This window comes from Gracilinanus agilis, chromosome 2 (genome assembly GCF_016433145.1).
Source record: "Gracilinanus agilis isolate LMUSP501 chromosome 2, AgileGrace, whole genome shotgun sequence".
Lineage (NCBI taxonomy): Eukaryota > Metazoa > Chordata > Mammalia > Didelphimorphia > Didelphidae > Gracilinanus > Gracilinanus agilis.
In genome coordinates, this window is record NC_058131.1 from 335,250,164 (window position 1) to 335,269,979 (window position 19,816).

At 37.8% G+C, this 19,816-nt stretch overlaps 1 protein-coding gene across 1 annotated transcript in view; it reads left to right on the forward strand.

Annotated features, from left to right (window-relative positions):
- Window positions 1-10,078: 10,078 nt before the first annotated feature.
- KIF3B (kinesin family member 3B) overlaps window positions 10,079-19,816 on the forward strand; it is a 22,794-nt gene continuing 13,056 nt past the window's right edge. The window contains exons 1-4 of the mRNA XM_044664297.1: window positions 10,079-11,485; window positions 14,596-14,697; window positions 15,032-15,154; window positions 15,433-15,551. Coding sequence (XP_044520232.1) covers window positions 10,079-11,485; window positions 14,596-14,697; window positions 15,032-15,154; window positions 15,433-15,551 — 1,751 coding nt within the window. The remainder of the gene's footprint in view (window positions 11,486-14,595; window positions 14,698-15,031; window positions 15,155-15,432; window positions 15,552-19,816) is intronic.

The window sequence follows — 19,816 nt, forward strand, 5'->3', positions numbered from 1 at the left end:
ACTTTTGTTTTCTCAGAAGTAAAATGGAGACGGTTATACTTTACGTTATCTGTCTCTGAATTTGTTGTGAGAAAAGCATATTATAAATTTGAGTTATTCTTAGTGCCTACCTCAAAGTTTTGAAAGGATCACAGGGAATAATAGATAAAAAGCTCTTGGTAACTTTAAAGTCGCATATAAAAATGAGTTACTGATAGTAAGAATTCTTTAAAAAAAAACCTTTGGTTTTTAAAAAATTAACAAGCATTTATTTTTTTTTCCTTCTTGCCTACAGTCTCCCATTGGAAAAAATTAAACAAAATTCTTGTAACAAATATGAATGCTTGAGCAAAACAAATTCCTGCACTGACCATGTTCAAAAATATATATGTTTTAGGGGCAGCAGGGTGATTCAGTGGATTGAGAGATAGTCCTAGAGATGGGAGGTCCTGGGTTCAAATTTAGCCTCATATACTTCCTAGCTGTGTGACCCTGGGCAAGTCACTTAACCCCCATTGCCTAGCCCTTACCATTCTTCTGTCTTGGAACCAAAACACAGTAGTGTTCTAAGACGGAAGGTAAGGGTTTTAAAATACACACACACACACACACACACACACACACACACACACACACACACGCGCGCGCTTCATTCTGGATCTTGCGTTTAGCATCAGGTATCCAGAATCATGGATGGTCATTGCAGTGATGTGTTTTTAAAGTCTTTCAAAATGTTTTGTCTTTATAATGTTGTATAAATTGTTATCCTGGTTCTGTCACTTCACTCAATATCAGTTCATACAAGACTTTTCAGGTTTGTCTGGAATCTAGTCTCTTTCAGAATTTCTTATAGTATATTTTTATTATTACAAACCCATATACCATAATTTGTTCCACCATTCACCAATTGATGGGCATCATCTTAGTTTCCACTACTTTACATTATAAAATGAGCTGTTGTAAATATTTTTATACATGTGAATCTTTTTCCCTCTTTATTTGATCTTTTTGGAGTATAGACCTGGTAGTAATAATACTGCATTAAAGGTATACATACACAGTTTAATAACTCTTGGGGCATAGTTCCAAATTGCTTTCTGGCATGACTAGACCAATTTACAGTTCCATCAACAGTGTGTTAATGGGTTTCTTTTTTTACAATCTCTCCAACATTTGTAATTTCCCTTTTTTGTCTTTGTCCCTCTTCCTAACTTTCTTGTTCTTGTTGAGGGAACTCTCATCCTCCTATTTTTCCAAGCTAGGTGTCATCCTTGACTCTTATTCTCTCTCTCCCCTACCTAAACCTACCTCCCATCTATCTTAAGATTCTTAAGTTTTAAAATTCTGTCTTCATAACATCTCTGGTCTCCATCCCTTTCTCTTCTCTGACACTGCTACCACCCTGGTGCAGGCCCTTATCACTTAATACCTGGATTATTGTAATAGCTTGCTGGTTGGTGCTTCTGCATCGTTTCTCCCTACTCCCATCTATCCTATCATTAGTTGTCAAATTGATCTTCCCAAAATGCAAGTCTTCCCTATTCACTAAACTTCTAGGGTTATCTTTCACCTCTAGGATCAATGTAAAATTTTGTTTGCTGTTCAAAGTCCTTTGTAATCTGGTTCCCCCTTCCCTTCCCTTCTTCTTGTACTTTCTGATCCCTTTACTTTCAATGTACTTTTCCATTAGTGACACTGGACTCGTTGCTAATCATTGCACAAATCATTCTTTTCCCCATTTCCAGACATTTTCACTGGCGGTTTATCATGTCTGAGATTCTCTCCCTCTTCATCTCCATCACTTGGTCTCTTTGGTTTCCTTCAAATTTTTGCTAAAATCCCACCTTCTGCAAAAGGTTATCTTTTCTTGATCATTGTTAGTGCTAGTGGCTTTCTTCTGTTAATGATCTTCAGTTTTTCCTATATTTTATTTTGTTTATGCATAGTTGTTTGCTGTTGACTTTCCCATTAGCCTGAAATCCTTGAGAAGAGGGATCTCCTGCCCCCTTTCATTGAATCTCTAACTACTGTCTGGCCCACAATAGGTGGCCCACAATAAGTTTCCATTTCTTTCTTTGAGAACTGCTTGTTCGTATTTTTTGACCATTTCTCAGTTGGGAAATAGCTCTTTAGAAATTTGAATCAGTTCCTTACATATCTTGGGAATGTGATCTTTTCTAGAGAAACTTGCTACAAAGATTTTCCCCCCTTCTTTACTATTTCCTTTCTAATTCTACTTGCATTGGTTTTGTTTGTGCACACACACACAAAAATTGTTCATTCATCTTCTGTGGTGCATTCTCATATTTCTTCTTAGACGGAAAGCCTGGTCATTACAGTATTCAGTTTTAGTTTCTATTCTTTAATTTTTTTCATATTGCAATTCATAGCTTGGATTTCTTCCTTTAAGAATGGTCTTGAGGGAAGCTAGGTGACTCAGTGGAGAGAGCCAGGACTAGGGAAGGGAGGTTCTGGCTTCAAATTTGGCCTCAGACATTTTTCAGCTGTTTGACCCTGGGTAAATCACTTAACCAATGGCCTTATTCTTTGGAACCAATACATAGTATTAATTCTAAGATGGAAGGTAAGGGTTTTTTAAAAAAATTGCCTGTTCATATCCTTTGACCAAAGAAATTGGCTATTCTTACAGATTTGAATCAGTTTCTTATATATCTTGGAAATGAGAACTGATCATAATAATTTTCTATTAAAGTCCTTCTCTGATGCCTCCTTGTGGTATGGAGGCAACACTGATTCTGAAGAGTTGCTGGTTCTTGTCATTTTCATTAGTGACTTCTTGGGTACAGAAGATACACTTGGGGAGTTTAGATAAAGTTTAAATAAAATATGATCTTTGTCCTCATAGATCATATGGCCTGTTAGAAGTTAAGACATCAACCAAGATAACTATTCTCTACATTCTTACATGGTAAGTATATTAGAGAATTTCAAAACAAAATGCTATGTAAGATCCTAGGGAGGGAAGTCATTATTGATTAGGGAAGAGTACTTAGAATGGGCTTTCTCTGTCCTTCCTATCTTGCCTTTTTAGGAAAGCTTTCATCCTCCATTTCTATACATCTGGTGCCTCATAGGCCAGCACATAGCTTCTCCTTGTATGTAGCCTAAAAGATATCTGAATGAAAGCCAGCTCTTTTCCTATAGAACCTATGGCACTTGCCTGCTTTGGGGGACTAATGTGGTATAGAGAAGAGGAAGAACTCTGTCATTTCTCCCTTTCCTCCTCTTCTACCATGACTTGAAAACCCTCACATTCAAGGCTTGACTAGTTATACCTATAGGCATTCTTCGTCCTTGAATCCCCTCTGTTTTGCCCCTGCTTCTCTTTGCCCCTGGTGTTTTATTTTTGGTCTTGGGCCTTCCCTTTTGTTAGTTAGAATTTGCCATAATAACAACCTATTTCTTATATCTGACCAGGCAGACTCATTCTTTTGTGTACCTTCCTTTATGTTTACAGATTACTGGAATGAACTGATAGTTCAGGTCCAACAGAAACAGACTAGAGATAGCATAAGACTTAGAGACAGAGTTTTTAGTTTCAAACCTCAGCCTTGCTGCTTAATCCCTGTATTACTTTGAGCAAATAACTTAATATATATATGTGAATATATATATATATATATATATATATAAATAATTATCCTCTTTTTTGGATAAAAATATATGTACATATATATATATATATTTTTAAACTCTTACCTTCTGTCTTAGAATCATTGCTTTCTGTTTCAAGGCAGAAGAGCAGTAAGGGCTAGGCAACTGGGGTTAAATGACTTGCCTTGCCCAGGGTCACATAACTAGGAAGTGTCTGAGGTAAAATTTGAATCCAGGACTTCCCATCTCCAGGCCTGGCTCTATCCACAGTCACCTACCTGCCCCCTTGACCTCAAGTAAATTGGCCTCATTATCTTCAACTGCTAATGAAAGAGTTGTATTAGGGGTCCTTCCAACTCTTTATATCACCAAAGGTGGGGTAATGAAATGATGAGCATATGGCTAGGAAGATCATGAATGAATGAATGAATGAAAAAAGCATTTCTTAAGCATTTACTATGTGTTTCTATAGCACTCTACTAAGTCCTGGGAATACAAATTTAAAAAAACAACTACTACTTTATGACAGATGCAATGGGTTAATATGTAAAATGAGACATACATTTTTGGACATAGCCAATATGGGCATTTGCTTTGCTTGACTATATTTCTTTATTACAAGTTTTTTTTGGGGGGGAAAGGGATGGGAGAGAGAAAAAAATTCTCTATTATTGAAAAAAATTTAAAAGAAAAGAAAGCAAGATTATCTTGGATCTTGAGGAGTTAATAGTCCAATAAAGGGGATAATACATATAAACATATTAGCTACAAGTTCAGTAGAAAGGCCTCATGGTTCTCAGGGAACAGGGACAAAAAATAATTTATCTTATTGAATGTTCTTTTTACTAAATTATATCTCTTCATGATGATGTGTAATGTGACATTGTCTAGGACTTTGGTGGCAAAACTTTCTTTTTAGAGCATTTAGTAGTGGTGGCTGAAGACAAAGCAAAGGCTCCAACTTCTGAAGAAGCAGTTGCCAGATTGTCTGTGTTGTTTCTTGGGACAATAACTGTGGAAGTTGGGATGGAATTCCAGTCAGACCAATGTTGGGGGCAGGATAGTGCTACGCTTGGGGTTCTTGTGTTTACGTGTCCATTGATGGCAGTTAGTTGGTAATTGATGTTGGGGCAGAAGATGGGTCCCTTTTCCACCATAACTGTTTCCCTCACTGATGGCTATGTCTAGGCAGAAAGCAGAGCCAGTAATCTGGGAGATACTGTTATTTCCAAGGCCATTGGGTTCAGGGCTATTTCCATCTGAGTCTGAGGTAATAATGGTAGTTTGATTTGCCTGGAATATGCTTTCTTCTCTTTCATTCAATGATACTTTGCTGCTTCCAAGATTATCATTATGTAGGGGGATTATGATATGCATTGGTGAAGGGAGAATTGCCATAGATATAATTACAGATCTTTGAAGTGTTGTAATATTATTATTAATACTTCAAGGATTTTACCAGTGTGGGAACTTTTTTTTTTTTACCAGCATAGGCTGTGGCCTTCTATGACTTAGGAGATTTGCCATGACCAAAAATACCTCTCTTTTTCCTCTCCTCATTACAACTGACATAGTTTGCAAAATATTTTTACCTTATCTTAAACTCTTTCTAGTTTGGTTGAATCTGTTAGAACTTGTGCTCTGATGGTTTGACCTTTGACAATCCAAAGGCTTCTCTGCCTCAGTAGGCATGAGAAGGATTTTAATGGAGTACTAATGATGAGGATAAATATGATACAGGGTAGAGTATTTCCTTTGTGTTTCAATATCTGGAGAACTTTAAAATCTGGCTGATTGCTTCTTGATTCAGGAGAAATTACTATATCAAGACCAGCTTATTAAATAAAAGTTGAATAAAACTTTAGATAGATAAGTCTTTCTCAAGGTGCCTGATTCTTCAGGACTACCATGCTATACTGACTTCTTTTTCTTTTTTTTCCTCTCTAGCTCATTTGTTTCCATTTATATTTGACCTTTTCACAGAAGACTCAGAAGGCTGGGTTGGAAGCATTAGGTCTGTGATGACTGTATTCACATAGCTTTTCTGAAAAATGAAAAGGTAGAGATGGACAAAGACAGTTTTTTTATTTCCAGGACTTTAGGAACCATGCACCATGAAATGGAAATGGAAATGAAACTTGGTAATCAAAGACAACATTTTAACAGTCTAGTTTGTTTATTTCCAAGTGTACATTCTGAGTAAATGTCAAATAATGAATAAACAGAAGTATAGAGGCTGCTTATTAGTTGTGTGATCTTGGGCAGGTCATCTCATTGCTCTGGGCCTTGGTTTTCTTATCTCTATCATGAAGGGGTTGGACTATATGGTTTCTAAAGTCCCTCTTGGCCCCTGAATTGCATGATAAGATTGTTTTTTGAGCCACTCCTTGATACTGAGTTTCTGTGACTGTGTCAGATTACATAACCCTACATTCCAGAGGCAGCCTGGAAAGGATACAGGATTTGGAGTCACACATCTTGAAGTTCTATCCCTTATCCCTCGCTTTGTACTCTTGGGCAAGTCATTCATTTCTCTGCCTCTTTGTGTCTTCCTCTGAATAATCTATATTTTTCCTACCTCATGGAGTTATGATTAAAATGCTTTATGCTTCCTATAGCTATTTTGAGTTAGTCAGCATGCATTTATTAAGTGCCCACTTTATATCAGGTACTATGCTAAGGTAATTTCACAAGAAAGGAACTAAAAGTAAGTGGAGCTGGGTAAGGCCTCTTATAGGAGGTGAGATTTGAGCTCAAACTTGAAGGAAGCCAGGGAAACAAGGAAGCAGAATCAATGAGGAAGAGTATTCTAGGCACGAAAGACATCCAATAAAAATGCTGAGTTCAAAGATGAAATATCATGTGTGAGGAATAACAAGAAAGCTTGTGTTGCTATATGATAAGAGTTCAAAAAAGGGAGTAAAAGGTAAGAAGATTAGAAAAATGGACTAAGTTTTGAAAGTTTTAAAAATCAAAGGTAATGGTGGCCATTTGAGTTTATCCAGATAGAAATAACATGGTCAGGCCTGTCTTTAAAGATCACTTTGGCAGGTGAGTGGAAAATGACCTAGAGTGGGAAGAAACTGGTTGGAGACTAACCAGCTATTATAAAAGTTTAGGCATTTGGTGAAGAGTATCTGTACTAGGTGATCATGTGAAGGTGGGCATCAACAAATTGGCAACAGATTATATATGGGGTGAGTTTGAGTAATGAATCAAGGATGACCTCTAAGTAGCAAAAGGGGAACTGAAATACAGGAGACTTTGAGGGAAAAGATAAGGAGTTCTCTTTTGGATAAGTTTAATGTGTGATATCTACTAGATGTGGGTGAGCCTGGAAGTCAGAAGAGACAGTAGAGCTGGTTAAATAGATATGAGAATCATAGAAATGATCATTGAACTCCTTATAGGATGTGATGAAATTACCAGGTAAGAGGGCCAGAATAGAGCCTTGGGGGATAATCCATAGTTAATAGGCATGACTTGGAGGAAGATTCAGCAAAGGAGACTGAGAAGGAGTTGCCAGACGTGGAGGTCAGCCAGAAGACAGCAATGTTGTGAAAATTTATAGTCTTTTATAAAAAAGAACAATATAGAAAGATGTTTTGCATGATAATATATGTATAGCACAGATCAAATTGTTTACCATCTCTGGGAAGGGAGAGGAAAGGGAGGGAGGGAGGGAATTTGGATCATATAACTTCAGAAAACTTATGTGGAAAATTATTACATGTAATTGGTAAAATAAAATATCTTTTTAATGTATATTAAAAATAATATACATATTAATTAAAATGCTTTATTGATAAAAAATAGAATCCAAAAGAAGGTGATTGATAGTGTCAAAGGCTGCAGAGAGGTCAAGAATGATAAGGATTGAGAAAAAGTCATCAATTTGGAAATTAAGAAATTAGAAACTTTTAAGACAGTAGTTAAAGTTGAATGATATAAGATCTGACGCCAGACCATAGAGGTGTTAGAATGAAGTGAAAACATTGATTGTAGGTAGATTTTTGAGGAGTTTAGGGTTATAACTAACAGGAATGGTTGGATCAAGTGAGTAGTTTTAAGGATGGAGGGAGGGAGTATTTGGGCATGTGTGTAGGTAACAGGGAAGAGACAAGGAGAGATTGAAGATTAGTGAGAGCAAGAATGATAGAAGAATCAATTTGCTGGAGAAGTGATGGAATGACATCAAGGGTGCATGTGGGGCGGGGGGTTTGTTGTGGCAGGCAGAAGGGCAACCTCTATATTAGACTGGAGTAAAGGAGAAGATAGTGTCAGAAGATATTTTAGGGATGTGAGATGAGGAAGAGGGGAAAAAAGGAGAGTTCTTGGAACAGGACCTAAAATTTTTGGTGAAATGTTGGACAAAATTTTCAGCAGAGAGGGTAGGGACAAGGGAAAGGTGTTATAGGAAGTTTGAAGGGGGATAAAAATATTTGGAAAAGCTGCTGTGGTCAATAGGATAGTGAATTGATTAGGAGATATAAAAGGATTGCTGTGATGCAATGATGGCCCAGTTGAAATTAAGTAAGATCAGTTTGGGCTTGATTCAGGCAGCATGGTTTCAGGATTTTCCCCAACGGCATGCAGCAGTTCATGAAGAGGAGTGAAAGTAGAAAATGGTAGTAGTAATCCAAGGTTGGGGCTTGGCAAGGTTTTAGCAAATTCTTGCAAATTCTTGCATTAGCCTTGCCCAGAAAAACAGAAAAGAACATATGCTTTGCTCTGAACTCTGAGTATCTTTTCTCCAGCATGCTTTGTCATGAGTCCTTGGGACTACAGTTGGTAATTGTGTTGATCAACATTCTTAAGAGTTTCAGAGTTGATTGTCCTCATAATTTTGTTGTTATTGTATACATTGTTTTGATTCTTTTGATTTCATTCTATATCGGTTCATACAAAGTATTCTCAGGTTTCTCTGAAACCTTTCCCTTCATCAATTCTTCTAGCACAAATAGGATTCCATCACATTATATACTATAACTTGTTCAGTTGATGGGTATCTCCTTAGTTTCTAATTCTTTGCTACTACCAAGAGAACTCTTATAAATATTTTTGTACATATGAGGTCCTTTTCCTCTTTCTTTGATCTCTTTGGGGTTTAGACCTAGTAGTGGTTATCATTAGGGCAAAGTACATGTACAGTGTAATAGCTTTGTGGATGTAGTTCTAAATTGCTTTCCAGAATGGCCAGATTGGGTCACAGCTTCACCAACAGTAAGCATCACCTTTTACATGAAGCTTTTCCTAATTCCTCCAACTGCTGGTGCTCTCTCTCTCAAACTATCTTGTACTTAACTCTTTTATTCTTGTTTTTAATTGACTATATTTATTCTGTCTATAATGACATATATAGATATACACTTATTTATCAGATTAGAATGTAAATTTCTTGGGAGTAGGGATAGTTGCAATAATCCTGTTTGTCTCAATACCTCTTAGTGTTGTGCTTGGCAAATGGACTTAGTTTTTTTCTTTATTTTAAAATTTAAAAAATTTTGTTGATTAATTTAAAATATTTTCCCATGGTTACATGATTCATGTTCTTTCTCTTCCTTCTTCCTTTCCCCTCCCAGAGCCTATGAGCAATTCCACTGGTTTACGTGTATAATTGTTCAAAACCTATTTCTATATCATTAATATTTGCAATAGAGTGATCATTTAAAGTCAACATCCCCAGTCATATACCCATTGAACCATATGATCAATCATATGTTTTTCTTCTGTGTTTCTAATCCCACAGTTCTTTCTCTGGATGTGGATATGGAGGCCACTTAATAAATACATGTTGATCGATTGACTAGTAATGTTACTGACAGAAAGAGCATAGTGTAGTTAAAAGTGAACTGTAGTGGCACTTAGGTGGCTCAGTGGATAGAGACCAAGCCTGAGGATGGTAGGTCCTGAGTTTGAATCTGATCTCAAATACTTCCTAACTGTGTGATTCTGGGCAAGTCACTTAACCCCAATTGTTTATCCTTTACCATTTTCTACTTTGGAACCAATACTCAATATTGATATTAAGACAGAAGGTAAAGGCTTAAAAAAAAAAGTGAACTGTACATGGGAGTGAGTTAACTTGGGTTTTGAATCTCAGTTCTAATACTTAACTATCTGTATGAATATGGGTACATTTCTTATCTTTGCTAGGTAGTTTCTTCATCTTGTTGCACTACCTACCTCACAGGCTTATGCAGAAGTACTTTGCAAACTTTAAAATAAGTGAGTTGTCATTAATATTTCTCTTTGAAGATAGTTAAGAGTTTGTGGGAGGGAAAACACAGAGAGTTCTAAAGATATTAAATTTAACTGACAGTGGTTTCATGAAATAAAAAATCATCATGTGTATGAATTGATGTGCAATAATATACTGAACCTGCATCTTAAGACTGCTTTCTTTTTTTTTCCTAGGATTTTAGCATCCTGAACTATATTGGATCAGCGGTCATTAAAATTTATCCCACACTGACCTGTCACCATGTCTAAGTTGAAGAGTTCAGAATCGGTCAGGGTAGTGGTACGATGTCGTCCTATGAATGGCAAAGAAAAAGCTGCTTCATATGATAAAGTGGTTGATGTGGACGTGAAGCTAGGGCAGGTGTCAGTCAAGAACCCCAGGGGAACATCTCATGAGATGCCCAAGACTTTTACCTTTGATGCTGTCTATGACTGGAATTCCAAACAGTTTGAACTTTATGATGAGACTTTCAGACCTCTTGTAGACTCTGTCCTTCAGGGTTTCAATGGAACCATCTTTGCATATGGACAAACAGGGACTGGGAAAACCTACACAATGGAAGGGGTTCGTGGTGACCCTGAGAAAAGAGGTGTCATACCCAACTCCTTTGATCATATCTTTACCCACATTTCTAGATCCCAGAATCAGCAGTACCTTGTCAGAGCTTCTTACCTAGAAATATACCAAGAAGAAATCCGAGATCTGCTATCAAAGGATCAGACAAAAAGGCTTGAACTAAAAGAGAGGCCAGACACTGGTGTCTATGTGAAGGATCTATCCTCCTTTGTTACAAAGAGTGTCAAGGAAATAGAGCATGTCATGAATGTAGGAAATCAAAATCGTTCAGTTGGTGCTACCAACATGAATGAACACAGTTCTCGTTCTCATGCCATCTTCGTTATCACTATTGAGTGCAGCGAAGTAGGGCTTGATGGAGAAAATCATATCCGTGTGGGGAAGCTGAACCTAGTAGATCTTGCAGGCAGTGAACGCCAAGCCAAGACAGGAGCTCAAGGGGAAAGGTTGAAAGAAGCCACCAAGATTAACCTGTCCCTTTCAGCTTTGGGCAATGTTATATCTGCCCTTGTAGATGGCAAGAGCACTCACATTCCCTATCGGGACTCAAAACTTACCAGGCTTTTACAAGACTCCTTAGGTGGCAATGCTAAAACTGTGATGGTGGCCAATGTTGGGCCTGCCTCTTATAATGTGGAAGAAACCCTTACCACACTGAGATATGCCAACCGTGCCAAAAATATTAAGAATAAGCCAAGAGTTAATGAGGATCCTAAAGATGCCCTCCTTCGAGAATTTCAAGAAGAGATTGCTCGGCTTAAGGCCCAGCTGGAAAAACGTTCTATTGGCAAAAGGAAAAAAAGGGAAAAACGCCAAGAAGGGGTTGGAGGCAGAGAGGAGGAAGAGGAAGAGGAAGAGGGAGAAGGTGAAGAAGGTGAGGATGAAGGTGAGGATAAGGATGACTACTGGAGGGAGCAGCAAGAGAAACTGGAGATTGAAAAGAAGGCCATTGTAGAGGATCACACCTTGGTAGCTGAAGACAAGATGAGATTATTAAAGGAGAAGGAGAAAAAGATGGAGGATCTGAGGAGGGAGAAAGATGCTGCAGAAATGCTGGGTGCCAAGATCAAGGTCCGGTACTGTCCCAAAGGACTTTTTCCATAGCTCTCTCTGTTTGATTTAGGCAAATATAGTTTGAATACATTCCCCCCTCTATTTCTCCCTAAAACAGGTAGAAGGCAGAAACTAGTGTAATCTTTGAAGATTTTAGGAAGGAGGATATGGCTCAGAGGTTTAAAAACAAGTTTGCTCTTTGACCTTGGGCAAGTCACTTAACCCCAACTGCCTAGCCCTTACCTAAGCTCTTCTGCTTTGGAACCATTACACAGTATTGATTCTAAGATAAGTAAGGGTTTAAAATTAAAATTAAAAAAAGAATATATACTTAGTATTGATTCTAAGACAGAAGTTAAGGACTTGAAATTTTTTTGTTGTTTTCAGAAAGAGTGCATGGCCTTGAGTAAGGATGTAAATTCAGAAAATAATGCATATAAGTGTATAGAAAGAGACCTAGGTACTAATCCTGACTTTGTCACTAATTCACTTTTATCAGTTTAGATAGCCAGTGCCTCTAATTCCTCACCTAGAAATAAGGTGAGCTTGGACCATTTGGTCTTCAAGATCACTTCCTCTAAATTTCTATGATTTAAAATTTAACATGAAAACCAGAATTTATAAAACAGCTAAATTTTGGGGGAGAGGATTATTGGCTTTACAAGGGGATTCTCCAAAGGATGTCTCTAATATTCTCTGCATTATAAATCTGATTTGATTTTAATACTTTTGGTTGCCACACAGCTGTTCAGAGCAAGGAGCACTTGTGATGACTTGTGATTGATGGTTCATTTACAACTGTATAGGCAGATGGTGTGAGAGTTGTAAGCTGTTGTACATATAACACATACTCCTCTTTTTTTTTTTTTTTTTTTTAAAGCCCTTACCTTCCGTCTTGGAATCAATACTGTGTATTGGCTCCAAGGCAGAAGAGTGGTAAGGGTAGGCAATGGGGGTCAAGTGACTTGCCCAGGGTCACACAGCTGGGAAGTGTCTGAGGCCATATTTGAACCTAGGACCTCCCGTCTCTAGGTCTGGCTCTCAATCCACTGAGCTACCCAGCTGCCCCCCACATACTCCTTTTAATTCTGTCTGTCCTTCACCCTGCTGGGGTCACAATAATGAGGCAAATTTTAAAAATGAAGATTGAAGAAAAACATTGACTTGCAAAAAAAAAGAGAAAGAAAAACATTAATTCTAAAAAGCATAAGATGATAGTGAAATTTTACTAAACAATTAAATAATTGGCTATAATTAAAACATACATCTGGTACAATGTATGAATCACTTAGGGTTCTTGGTTTTTAAGGCCCTCACACTATGCATAGGTGGGCAGTGATATAGAGACACAGCAGGTAGTGAAGAAAGGAGTGCCTTCCCCAGCTGGTATTAAAGAAAAGGAAAAAAGCCCCCAAACACCTGAGTCTCACATACATGCTATCAGTCAGTAAATCAGCATTCTCCATTCTAACATCCCCCCCTTAACCCCCCACTCTCCAACCCCCGTCCCTTATCACCAAAGTAAAGGATTGAGTACCTTTCTCCCACTTGTTGGGTTGGTTGAAATGGGAAGAGGACTGAAGACATAATATATTATTTTCCAAGCCTCCTTTACCTTGTGCTGCTTAGGAATAAGGGCAAAGCATTAACCATAATAGATATACTGGTCTTGGCAAGTAGATTCCTAAATATTTTATGTTGCCTAGAGTTATTTAAAATGGAAGTTCTCCTTCTACCTCTTGCTGTTGGACTTTGTTGGTAATATATAAAAATGTTAATGATTTATGTGGGTTTATTTTGTATCCTTTGCTAAATAACTTTGCTAAAGTTATTATTCTAGCTAGTTTTTTAGTTGATTCTCTAGGATTCTCTAAGTATACCATAATATCAGCTGCAAAGAGTGCTAGTTTAGTTTCCTCATTGCCTATTTTAATTCCTTCAATTTCTTTTTCTTCTCTAGCATTTTTTAAATTGTATTTTTATTGTCATGCAAAACACACTTCCATATTGGTCATTGTTGTAAAAGCATGCTCATATATAACCCGAACCCCAAAATAAAACCATAAATACATTGTTGTGAAAGACAACTCCAACAGTTCTTTCTCTAGAGATGGATAACATTCCCTGCAATAAGTATTTCAGGATTGTCCCAGATCGTTGTATTGCTGAGAGGAGCCAAGTTTTCACGGATAATCATCATATGATATTGCTGTTATTGTGTACAATGTTCTCCTGGTTCTGCTTATTTCACTCTGCACCAGTTTCTGCAGATCTTTCCAGCTTTTTCTGAAATCATATTGGTTATCATTTCTTATAGCACAAGAGTATTCCATCAACAGTATCATACTTTGTCTAGCCATTCCCCAACTGATGATGGAAATCTCAATTTCCAATTTTTTGCCACTATAAAAAGAACTGCTATAAATATTTTTATACAAGTAAGTCCTTTCCCCTTTTTATTATTTCTTTGGAATACAGACCTAGTAGTGGTATTACAGGATCAAAGGGTATGGATAGTTTTATAGCCCCTTGGGCATAGTTCTAAATTGCCCTCCAGAATGGTTGGATCAATCCACAACTCCACCAACAATTAAGCTAGTATTTCTAGTACTATGTTAAAGAATAGTGGTGGTAATGAGCATCCTTGCTTCACATCAGATCTTTTTTTTTTTTTTTTTTTAAACCCTTACCTTCTGTCTTGGAGTCAATACTGTGTACTGGCTCCAAGGCAGAGGAGTGGTAAGGGTAGGCAATGGGGGTCAAGTGACTTGCCCAGGGTCACACAGCTGAGAAGAGGCTGAGGCCAGATTTGAACCTAGGACCTCCCGTCTCTAGGCCTGACTTTCATTCCACTGAGCTACCCAGCTGCCCCCCACATCAGATCTTATTGGAAGGCTTCTAACTTAACCCCCATTGCAGATGATACTTGCTGATGGTTTTAGATAGATACTATTTGTCATTTTAAGGAAAGTCCCACATAAATAGATATACTGGTAATGTAAGAGCATGTATCAGCTAACTTTTGTATCTACCTCTGTGCTATTGAATTGAATTGAAGAGATTTCAATAATATATATGAGAAGACTAATTGTAGGACTAATTCTGCCTTGTCTCTATTTCCCTTTCAGGCCATGGAAAGTAAGCTACTCGTTGGAGGAAAAAATATAGTTGACCATACCAATGAACAACAAAAAATACTTGAGCAAAAGCGACAGGAAATTGCAGAGCAAGTAATTACAAATTTGGGATGTTTTGGGGAGAGTAGTAATTTTAAAGATTTGTTTTTTGGGTTGAAGCATGTAGCAAATATCTCTTATACTGAATTCTTCCAGAGGAAATTAAAATTAGAAATTTATCTGATCTGTTTGTTACAAAGGTTTTCTTTTTCTTTTCCAGTAGGGAGAGGTGGGAGGAAAATTCTTCCCCTCTCCCATTTAGCCTGACTTGTTTTCTGGAGATTTAAATCAAGAGGTGTAAGATGTATGTTCCTATATTCTTCATCAGAATCCTATAAGTAAGACCATTTTCTAGAGTAAAACTGGTCCTTTTTATGATATTTCCTAGAAACGTCGGGAACGTGAAATTCAACAACAAATGGAAAGTCGGGATGAAGAAACACTGGAGCTAAAGGAGACTTATAGCTCTTTGCAACAAGAAGTGGATATCAAAACCAAGAAACTCAAAAAGGTAGAGAGAAAACTAAAGGGGCAGCTAGGTGACTCAGTGGATAGAGTGCCAGGCCTGGAGTTAGGAGGAACTGTGTTTAAATGTGGCCTCAGACACTTCCCAGCTTTGTGACCCTGGAAAAGTCACTCAACCATAATTGCCTAGCCCTTTCCACTCTTATGACTTGAAACTAATATTAGTATCAATTCTTAGAAAGTAAGGGTACAAAAAAAGAAAAACTATTTTTAAAGAATGGGAGAATTATTGCTTTTAACTTTTGTTTGTCTTTTTGGTTCTAGTTGTTTTCTAAGCTCCAGGCTGTAAAGGCAGAAATACATGACCTTCAAGAAGAGCATATCAAAGAGCGTCAGGAGCTGGAACAAACTCAAAATGAGCTCACCAGAGAATTGAAACTCAAGTAAGTCTGTTAGACTACAAGAGACCCCAAGTTACATGAAGGGAGTTTGACAACTATGTTGAAAAGAGGATTGAGTTTTCAGTCAGAAAAATCTGAGTTTGAATCTTGGCTCATCTACTTATCTAGTTGGAGCCTCGTCCAGGTCATGCCCAATAATGGTGGTTGTCCAGCTCTATTCTGGGCCCTCTTCCCTTCAACTTCTATACCATTTCACTAGTGATCATATCAGCTCTCTTCAATTTAATTATCATTTCTTTGTTGATGATTCTCATATCGATAGATATCCAGTCCAACTTCTTTGCTGACTTCCAGTCTTGAATCTTCAATAGCCTTTCAAATGCCTTGAATCTCAAAATGGATGTCTATTAGATATCTTAAACTCAACATGACCAAAAACAAACTTGTTATCTTTCCCCATAAATCCTCTCCCTTCTAAACTTTCTATTACTATAGAATATATACAGGTTTCCCAGATTCACAAAACCTAGGTTACCCTCAACTCATTACGATCTTTCATTTCCCCTGCCCTTCCCCCTTGCAGTATTCAGTCAGTTACCAAGGCCTTTTGATTTCACCTTTGTAACATTTTCTCTACTATAACCACTTCTGTCTTCTAATATTGCCACTACTGGTTACAGGATTTTATCACCTCATCCCTAGACATAGCAGAGTCTGCTGTGGTACAAGTTTACTTGTGCTACAAGTCTCCCCATTCTGATCCATCCTTTATTCAGCTACTAAAGTGATTTTTCTAAATTGCTGGTCTAATTATGCTACCCCTCTCTACTCAATAAACTCCAATGGCTCCCTGTTATCTCCAGGATCAGATACATGATACTGTTTTGGCCTCTGTTCAAAGGCCTTCATAACTTAACTCTTTTTACCTTTTTAGTCTATGTATATATACCTAACACTCACCTATGTATCTTTGATCTAGTGACACGGTCCTCCTTGCTCTTATGTGAACAAGATATTCCATCTCCAGTTTCCAGGCATTTTCTCTGGCTGAGCTCCTCTTCCCTCTCCAATACCTGTGCTGCTCTCACTTCTCATTTCCATCTTTGGCTTCCCTGCCTTTAAGTCCCAGCTTCAATCCCACCTTCTATAGGAAGCCTTTACCAATTCCTCTCAATTCTAGTGCCTTCTCTCTATTAATTATTTCCTATTTATCCTCTCCATAGCTTGTTTGTACATATTTGTTTGCTTTTTGTCTCCCGAATTAGATGGTAAGCTCCTTTGAAGGCAGGGACTGTTTTGCTTTTGTATCTTCCAGCATAGCACAAGTGCCTGGTATTGAGTAAGTGTTTGATAAATATGCTTATTGACTTCCCTGACTGTGGGTCCTCAAGAAGGTCATTTTACATTCTGAGCTTCAGTTTCCTCTGGAGGTCAAATTCATGCTTCATGAATGTTAGGATTAAAATTCTCTGGAGACTGTATATTAATTTATAATTTGTTAGTTAGTGAAAGCAGTCTGAAGAAAATAAAGGCACATAATCACATGGCCAGTCGCTTACCTAATCTCAGTTTGCCATTTACCTTGTGTCTCTGTTCACTAGCAAAGAAACCAAGCTGTTTCCTTGATCCCTAACTTATAATCCTAGTGACATCACTCCTTCTGGGTCTCGCTGATTGGAAAGACTTGACCCCAGACCTGGTCAGAGGCCAGTCTTCTGGATGCTAGGAGTCTACATGGGACAAGGATCAAACATCTTCCAGGATTCCAGGAAGCTACTAGACCTCTAGTGTCTTCCTGTAATACATATGCATGCTCAAACAAAGAGTGGGGCTGAGACCCAAATTGTAATTTCAGAACCTTCCTTTTTAAAAAGAAAGAGGGTACAAATTTATACTAAATTGATATCAGAGAGAGTCTGGACTAGATGATTTCTAGTCTTTTCTAACTGTGAGTTCATTACTTTTCACAGGTTTGAGTTTTTATTAGTAGTAGTATATACTTTTTAAAAGGTTTTTAGTTTTCCCATCATGCAACAATTGAGCTGGGGCACCTGAAGGGTGCTTTAAGTCTCTTGTTTTTCACATTGGTGCTTTGGCACGGGGTTGGTCTCATTTTTTAAAGTAATGGAGGTAAAGACAAGGCAAGAGGCAACTGTCACTGTGGAGAATAGACCTACTAGTGATATTGCTGGGTCAAAAGGTATATACAGCTTTATAACCCTTTTTTTTAAAATTTTAATCATTTATTAATATTCATTTTTAACATGGTTACATGATTCAAGCTCCTACTTTCCCCTTCACCCCCCGCTCTCCCCCACCCATGGCCGATGCACATTTCCACTGGTTTTAACATGTGTCCTTGTTCAAGACCTATTTCCAAATTGTTGTTAGTTGCATTGGTGTGGTAGTTTCGAGTCTACATCCCCAATCATGTCCTCCTCAGCCCATGCATTCAAGCATTTGTTTTTCTTATATGTTTACTCTCCTGTAGTCCTTCCTCTGATTGTGGGTAGCGTTCTTTACCATAAATCCCTCAGAGCTGTCCTGTGTCATTGCTTTCTGCTGGTATAGAAGTCCATTACATTCGATTTTACCATAGTATATCAGTCTCTGTGTACAGTGTTCTTCTGGCTCTGCTCCTTTTGCTCTGCATCAGTTCCTGGAGGTCTTTCCAGTTCACACGGAATTCCTCCAGTTTATTATTCCTTTGAGCTCAATAGTATTCCATCACCAGTATATACCATAGTTTGTTCAGCCATTCCCCAATTGAAGGACATCCCCTCATTTTCCAGTTCTTTGCCACCACAAAAAGCGCAGCTATAAATATTTTCGTGCAAGTCTGTTTATCTATGATCTCTTTGGGGTACAAACCCAACAATGGTATGGCTGGATCAAAGGGCAGGCATTCTTTTATAGCCCTTTGAGCATAGTTCCAAATTGCCATCCAGAATGGTTGGATCAGTTCACAACTCCACCAGCAATGCATTAATGTCCCAATTTTGCCACATCCCCTCCAGCATTCATCACTCTCCCCTTCTTTCATTTTAGCCAATCTGCTAGGTGTGAGGTGGTACCTCAGAGTTGTTTTGATTTGCATTTCTCTAATTATTAGAGATTTAGAACACTTTCTCATGTGCTTATTGATAGTTTTGATTTCTTTACCTGAAAATTGCCTATTCATGTCTCTTGCCCATTTATCAATTGGGGAATGGCTTGATTTTTTTATACAATTGACTTAACTCCTTGTATATTTGAGTAATTAGACCCCTGTCAGAGTTTTTTGTTATAAAGATATTTTCCCAATTTGTTGTTTCCCTTTTGATTTTGATTACTTTGTTTGTACAAAAGCTTTTTAGCTTAATATAATCAAAACCATTTAATTTACATTTTGTAATTTTCTCTAACTCTTGTTTGGTTTTAAAATCTTTCCTTTCCCAGATATCTGACAGGTATACTATTTTGTGTTCACTTATTTATAGTTTCCCTCTTTATATTCAAGTTATTCACCCATTCTGAATTTATCTTGGTGTAGGGTGTGAGATGTTGATCTAAACCTAATCTCTCTCATATTGTTTTCCAAATTTCCCAGCAGTTTTTGTCAAATAGTGGATTCATGTCCCAAAAGTTGGGCTCTTTGGGTTTATCTTACACTGTCTTGCTGATGTCATTAACACCAAGTCTATTCCACTGATCCTCCCTTCTATCTCTTAGCCAGTACCATATTGTGTTTTTTTTTTTTTTAAACATTTATTAATATTCATTTTTAACATGGTTACATGATTCATGCTCCTACTTTCCCCTTCACCCCCCGCACTCCCCCCACCCATGGCCGATGCACATTTCCACTGCTTTTGTCATGTGTCCTTGATCAAGACCTATTTCCAAATTGTTGGTGGTTGCATTGGTGTGGTAGTCATAGTAATCATGTCCACCCCGACCCATGCGTTCAAGCAGTTGTTTTTCTTATATGTTTCCTCTCCTGCAGTTCTTCCTCTGAATGTAGGTAGCGTTCTTTACCATAAATCCCTCAGAGCTGTAGTTTCCCTCTTTATATTCAAGTCGTTCACCCATTCTGAATTTATCTTGGTGTAGGGTGTGAGATGTTGATCTAGACCTAATCTCTCCCATATTGTTTTCCAGATTTCCCAGCAGTTTTTGTCAAATAGTGGATTCATGTCCCCAAAGTTGGGCTCTTTGGGTTTATCATACACTGTCTTGCTGATGTCATTTACCCCAAGTCTATTCCACTGATCCTCCTCTCTATCTCTTAGCCAGTACCATATTGTTTTGATGACTGCTGCTTTATA